Source organism: Aureococcus anophagefferens, assembly GCF_000186865.1.
Source record: "Aureococcus anophagefferens unplaced genomic scaffold AURANscaffold_2, whole genome shotgun sequence".
NCBI lineage: Eukaryota > Pelagophyceae > Pelagomonadales > Pelagomonadaceae > Aureococcus > Aureococcus anophagefferens.
In genome coordinates this window covers 1603422-1610159 of record NW_008705562.1, presented here as the reverse complement: position 1 = coordinate 1610159, position 6738 = coordinate 1603422, and the positions used below count along the sequence as shown (strand labels likewise).

The following is a 6738-nucleotide window of genomic DNA, read 5'->3' as shown; positions in this document are numbered from 1 at the left end:
CGCGTCGCCGGCGACGGCCGCGGCGGCGGCGACCCGAGGGACTCGCGGCGCGGCGCCGCGGCCTCGAGGAGGTCGCTGATCTCGCCGAGGGCCGCCGCGTCCGCGTCGCGCGCGGCCGCGGAGTTGCGCGGGCTCGACTTGCCCGCGGCGTCGCGGTGGACGCGCGCGCGCGCGTGGGCCCGCGGGCTCCGCCCGCGCTTGTTCAGCGCCGCCAGCGGCGCGCCGTAGTCGACCAAACGCCGGCAGCAGGCCTCGCGGCGGTGCCAGACCGCGAGGTGCAGCGGCGTGTCGCCGTTCGTGTTCGCGGCGGCCGCGTCCGCGCCGCAGCGCAGCAGCGCGCCGACGGCGTGGGCCGCGCCGGCCGAGGCCGCGGCGTGCAGGGGCGTGTTGCCCCGCGAGTCGCGCGCGTCGACGTCCGCGCCGAAGTCGCAGAGCGCGCCGACGACGGCCGCGACGGTCTTCGCGTCGGCGCCCGCGGCGCCGGCCGCGCGCGCGGCCGCGTGGAGGGGCGTCGCCGCCGCGACGGCGTCGACGACGGACCCGGGGGCGACGCCCCCCGCGAGCACCTCGAGGAGCCGCGCGCGGTCGAGGCGCGCGGCCGCCGCGTGGAGGTCCCCGGCCGCGACGGCGGGCGCGGCCGCGGGCGCGGCCTCGGCGGCCTCGGGGATGGGCGCCATGGGCGACGTCGCGTCGAGCGCCGCGCCGGCGGGGAGCTCCCACTCCGAGGCCTGCGTCGCCGGGCAGTAGTAGTAGCGCTCGCCGGCGTCCGTCCAGCACTCGACCCACGCGTCCGCGGGAGGCGCGACGTAGACCGCCTCCCCGCGCTCGTCGACGGGCCACCGGTCCGACGTCGCGCCGTAGGGCTCGTAGGCGGCGCCGTCGTCGCCGTCGTCGGACGGCGAGAGCGTCGGCGGGTCCGGGATCGTGATGCCGCGCGGCGGCGTGAGCGCCGCCTTCGTCGGCGACCGCGGCTCGTCCGCCTTCCGGATGCCCTCGACGCCGCGTCGTCGGATCTTCTCGTAGATGGCGACGGCGGCGGACGTGCCGCCGGGCGTACTGGGGGATGCGGGCAGGGCGCCGCCGGGCCTCCGGTCGCCCGGCGCCGCGAGGAGCAGCGCGAGCGCCTCGGGGCTCGCGGCCGCGGCCGCGTGGAGAGGCGTCCTGCCGTCGGCGTCGCCGCCAAAGTCCGCGCCGCGCTCGACGAGGCACGCGACGCAGGCGAGGCGCCCGCGCTCGACGGCCGCGAGGAGCGGCGAGCGGCCAGCGTCGTCCCTCACGTCGCCGTCCGCGCCCGCGGCCAGGAGCGCGGCGACGCAGCGCGCGTGCTGCTCGTCCGCGCCGTCGAGGGGCGCGTCGCAGACGGCGTGGAGCGGCGAACAGCCGCCGGCGCCGCGCAGGTTCGGGTCCGCGCCGTGCTGCAGCAGCAGGCCCACGCCCTCGACGTTGCCGGACCGCGCGAGCAGGTGGAGCGGCGAGTTGTGCTCCGCGTTCGTCGCGTCGAGCGCGGCGTGTCCGGCCGGGGCGTCGCGCGTCGGCGTGTCGCCGAAGTCGAGGTTGCGCGCCGGGCCTGCCATGCTACTCATCCGAGATGGCTACTCATCCGAGATGGCGAGTGCCGGCTGCCTCGGCTTTCCCATGCCCTGAATTCTCGCGCGCGGGCAGCCCCAAAGAGTTGATCGTGCGGCACCATTGAAGGCTTAACGTCGCGCCGCCGCCGCTGGCGCAATCGGGCAGCCGCGCGAGCCACCACTGTTGTTGTTGCTGCTCGTCGAGTCGGCCTCGGACGAAGACCGCGACGCTCATCCCACCCGCGCCATCACACGCGCCGCCTCTTTGACGAAGCGACGCGCGAACCATGGCCGGCGACGACGCGGCCTTCTGGGCGCAGAAGACACCGACCGTGCGAGTCCAGGAGCCGGCGGAGCCGGCCGTCGGCGAGCCTGTGATCGCGGATCCCCGGGCCGTCGCGCAGGCGGCCTGGGGGAACGGCGGCGGCGGCGCCTGGTGGGGCGAATCAGACCGCAAGTCGCCGTCGCCGACGCGGAAGACGCGCACGCGGTCCTCGCAGAAGCGCTGGGTGGCCAGTCGCAGCACCGCGACGAAGGGAAAGGTGGAGTCGCAGCGCGCCGACGCGGCCGCGCGCGAACTGGAGGAATGCACCTTCTCGCCGAACCTGATGCAGTCGCGGACGGCGTCCTGCGACTATGTTCGAGAGATTTCGGGCGGGGACACGATGAAACATTGTGACCGACACATGTGGTAGGTCGCGCAAGACCTTCGCGAACCATCACACGCCTGGGAAGAAGACGCCGAGGCAGCGCGCGCTCTCGGCCGCGGATCGCGAGCGCCTCCACCCGCACGCGACGGAGCGGCGGAGCCTGTTCGTGGGCGGGATTCGCGTGACTTCCCCCGGCCACGAGTCCGTCCACGCGGCCGCGGCGCCGCACGTCGAGCACCACGGCGGCTGGTCGGCGACGCGGAGCGCGCGCCTGAGCATGGTGCCGGGCAAGGACCTCGAGGACGACGAGTACGACGCGGAGTTCCTCGCGGGCCTCATGGAGTCCTACAAGGCGCGCCGCGGGGGCCCGCAGAAGCGCGCGGCCCCGAAGCCGCACGCCGACGGCCTCGCGCGCGGCCCCGACGACCTCCCCGTGTCGCCGCCGGCGTCGCCGCGCGGCCAGGTCGACGACCGCCAGGCGTCGCTGGCGGCGCTCGCGGCGCGGTTGATGGCGGCGGAGGACGCCGTCGCCGAGCTCAAGGCCGACAAGCAGGGCCTCCTGGCCGAGAAGCGCGGCTTCCTCGAGCGCGTCCGCGCGGAGAATTTGGTCATCGCCGGCGCGCTCGGCGCCGCCAAGTCCGCGACGGCCGCCGCGCGGCGCCCGTCCGCGGCGGCGGCGCCGCCGGCGGTGTCCCTCGACGGCGCCATCGACGCCTGGCCCCTCGCGGACCCCGGCGCGGCCGCCGCCGAGGACGCGGGCGACGCTCTCGCCGAGCTCCACGTCGACACGGCCGAGACCGTGCGCGCGATCGCGGCGGCGCAGGCCAAAGCGCTGGCCCTCGCGCTCGACGCGGGCCGCAACGCGCAGGCCGCGGCGTTAGCGGGCGACAATCAGACCAAGTTCCAGTGGCTCGACACGCTCCAAAGCCTGCTGGACGCCGCGGAGCAGGCCGCGGCGCCGCCTCCGGCCGAGGCCGCGCGGCCCGACGATGAGCCGGAGGACGAGCCCGAGGACGAGGGCGGCGCGACCCCCCCCGCCTACGAGGCGCCCGAGGGCGCGGGCCCGGACCTCGACTAGCGCGGGACCCCCCCGGAATGCGCACGTGTTACCACTACAGCGCGTCGTAGAACTCGAACTCGCTCGCGTCGGAGTCGCGGCGGCCCTCGGCGGCGTCGGACGCGCGCCGCGGCGACTGGAGGCGGAACGTGTTGCCGAAGAGCTTGATGGGGCTCACGGCCGTGCGCGGGAAGTTTGGGTCGTAGCCATCGAGGGGCGTCGCCGGGTCGACCTCGCGGTAGACGGGCACGAAGGACTGGTGCCAGGACACCTCGGGCACGAAGCGCGAGTAGCGGCGAACCCGCAAACCCGGCGTCTCCGCGAAGGGGTCGATGGTGTCCTTCTTCTTGTAGGCGAGGCGCGCCCGCTTGCGGATGGAGTCGACGGCGGCGATCTGCTCGTCGCAGTCGTCCAAAGCCGTCTTGAGCGTCTCGCGGCGGTGCTTGAGGATGTACGCGTCGCGGCGGAGGAGCGCCTTGAGCCGCGCGCCGTCGAGCGGCGGCGCCGTCGATTTTAGTAATAACCGCTTCGCGAAGAAGGTGCACAGGGGCACCTGGCCGAGGAAGAAGATGTCGTCGAGGCGCGCCATGGTCCGCTCCAGGATGTCCTGGAGCCGGTGGTCCTCGGGGTTGATCGACGTGAGCTCGATGATTGCGACGATGCAGATCAGCAGGTTGGGCACGAAGAAGATGTAGAAGAAGGCGATGTAGGAGTTGGCGAGCACGAGCGCCAGCGGCTGGCAGGAGTCGCGCCCGAAGGGGAGCAGGAGGTAGACGCCGCCCGCGAGGCCGAGCGTGAACGAGAGGATCGTCAGCAGCGCCAGCGGCACGCGCGTGCCCGAGTTCTCGACGCGCGCCAGGGCCAGCAAAGCCCGCTCGCCGCGCTCCGACGCCTCCTCGATCGGTATGATCGCGTCGAGGGCGTGCGGCGGCGCCGCGTCGTCGTCGTCGAGCTCCGACTCCAAGGACTCGACGGACGCGGACCGCGCGCGCGTCGACGGCGCGCGCGGCCGCTCCGGCGGTTCGCCGTCGTCGCTCAGGTTCGCGTCGAGCATGTCCTCGAGGCCCCGGATGTTCTTCTCGTTCATCGTCAGCTCGCCGGGCCGCCGCGACGTCCGCGACCCCTTGAGGTCCTCCTCGAACGTGTTGTTCCGCCGCCCCCGCCGCGCGCCCGCGGAGATCTTCGACTTGCGGCCGATCTTCATGATGTTGTGCTTGAGGAAGGACGTGAAGAGCTCGGACCGCTTCCGGTTCCGGAGCCGCGTCGCCTCGACGCCCTCGCCGCGGTCGAACGCGAGGACGACGGGCCTGGGCAGCAAAAGGGTGCGAAATTCCCAACTTCAAAGGCTCCTATCTCGGTCGTTTTCCGCTCGTTTCGGCTGATTTTTGGACGAGCGATCATCTGTCGGAGCGCTCTCGAAGCGTGGGTGCTGTTTTGGAAACGCGCGCGCGCGGAACACTCACGTTGAAGCGACGTTGAATCACCCTTTTGCTGCCCTGACGACGGGCCGCATGAGGTAGAAGCGGCGCGCGCGCGTGATGACGATGGCGATGTCCGTGATGATCTGCGTCAGGAGCCACGCGGACATGGGCAGGAAGGGCCGCCCGCCGATCATGAGCACGTCCTTGCACGTGCTCCCGAGCTTGAGGTCCTGCTCCAAAATGATCGGCAGGCCGATCATGATGAGCAGCAATTTGGGCACCATCTGCAGCGCGTTCGAGTAGTGGCGGATGTAGAGGATCAGGGGGCCCGCGAGCACCTCGAAGGCCGCCTCGATCTCCGCGCCCTCGCCGCTGAGCAGCGCGTCGATGACCTGGGGCCGGCTGTCGAGCAGCTGGCGGTCGCGCTCCCGCCGGACGTCGTCGTCCTCGGGCAGGAGCGCCTCGCCCATCTCCTCGGCGAGGCTCCGCAGGTGGCGCCGCGACGACTCGTGGAGGTCCGACTTGCCCTGGGCGATGCGCCGCGCCAAGGCCAGCTCCGCCCTAAGCACGCGCTCCGTGCACGCCTCGAGGTGCTCGAACACCGGCTGCTGGTCCTTCCGCTCCGCGGCCTCCGCGGCCTCGCGCGCGGCGCGCTCCGCCGACGTCTCGTTGGCGTGCTTGTCGCGGCGCATGCGCTCCACGGACCGGTCCAGCGCGACCTTGGCCGCCGCGCCGGACACGAGCGAGATGTCCTGGAGCGACTTGCGCCGCGCCGTCGTCGTCGCCGTCGCGGCCTCCTGGTCCGTCCGCGCGAGCGAGATCGACGCCGCGCCGTGCGCGGCGACGCGCGCGCGCGCGACGTGGATGAGCATCTCGCGCGCCGACTGGCGCATGCGCTCGTCCTCGCGGATGGACTGCACGGCGGACTTGCGCATGGACTTGCTCATCTTCTCCATGGCGCGCTCGAACTCGTTCATCGCCGCGTCGTACTTGGCCTTCTGCGCCGGCGACGGGCTCGAGCTCGAGCTCCGCCGGAGCGCCGACATGGCCGCGAAGACGGCGGACCCTGACGCCGAGCTGCGCCGAAGAGGTCGTCGGCCGCTTTAATTGGCTTGTAGAGCTACCACCACTGCTCAAGCACTGCAGCTCCGTGCCTCAAGGAAACTACTCTCAAACGTTGATGTGGACTTGCCGTTATTAATCAAGCGAACTTGAAGCGCGCACAAAAGCGCTCTCCCGGCGTCGGCCTCTGTCCGCGGCGCGATGTCGAAGCTGGCCGAGACCGAGGAGGAGCTGCGCGGCGGCAAGCCGTCGGCCGCGGCGCTGGCCGCGGCGGGCGCCAAGGCCTGGGCGGAGATGCAGCCCGACGGCGCCGCGTCGCTGGAGCGCCTCGCGTCGCTCGCGGCGGGCGGCGACGCCGTCGCCATGTGCGACCTCGGCATCCTGCACCAGCGCGGCGAGCGCGGCGCGCCGAAGAGCCTCGAACTCGCCGCCGACTGGTTCCGCCGGTCCGCGGAGGCCGGCGACGGCCGCGGCGCGACGAACTGGAGCGTCGCGCTCGCGCGCGGCGACGGCGTGCCCAAGGACCCCGTCGAGTCCATCAAGTGGTACCGCGCGGCCAAGGACGCGACGCCCGGCGGCGGCAAGATCTGGGACAAGCACAAGCTGCGCGTCGTCGCGTGAGAGGTGTCATTTTTTTTCGCCCGCGCGGCCGTGGAGGCCGCGCGGCGGGGTTGTTTTAACGTTCTGTAATTGGCGCCGTCGTCGTCGGGGTTGGTTTGAAACGGACGTCCTGGAGCAAGTTTAGTTCGCGTCGTCGTCGTCCTCGGCGCGCGCGACGAGGACCGGCGGCGCGCGCGGCGTCGGCGGCTCGGGGATGAGCCGCGACTGGGGCGCGGCGAGCGGCTCCCGCTTCGGGATCGGCTCGCCGCGCGTCGTCGCGGCGTCGTCGTCGGCGACGGCGCCCCGCGCGTCGCGGCGGTCGCTCCGGCCGTCCCGGGGCACGACGCGGTTCGGCCGGCCGACGACCCAGTCCTCCGCGT

General features: G+C 73.3%; 2 protein-coding genes across 2 annotated transcripts in view; one reads left to right on the top strand and one right to left on the bottom strand.

Moving 5' to 3' along the window:
* The window catches only part of AURANDRAFT_70700 (hypothetical protein), a gene marked incomplete at both ends in the record, with an annotated part of 10276 nt that extends 4534 nt beyond the window's left edge, over positions 1-5742 (bottom strand). The window contains 4 exons of the mRNA XM_009034807.1: positions 34-1567; positions 1896-2173; positions 3335-4582; positions 4760-5742. Coding sequence (XP_009033055.1) covers positions 34-1567; positions 1896-2173; positions 3335-4582; positions 4760-5742 — 4043 coding nt within the window. The remainder of the gene's footprint in view (positions 1-33; positions 1568-1895; positions 2174-3334; positions 4583-4759) is intronic.
* A 217-nt stretch (positions 5743-5959) lies between these two features.
* The window catches only part of AURANDRAFT_61218 (hypothetical protein), a gene marked incomplete at both ends in the record, with an annotated part of 11865 nt that continues 11086 nt past the window's right edge, over positions 5960-6738 (top strand). Inside the window, one exon of the mRNA XM_009035143.1 lies at positions 5960-6375. Coding sequence (XP_009033391.1) covers positions 5960-6375 — 416 coding nt within the window. The remainder of the gene's footprint in view (positions 6376-6738) is intronic.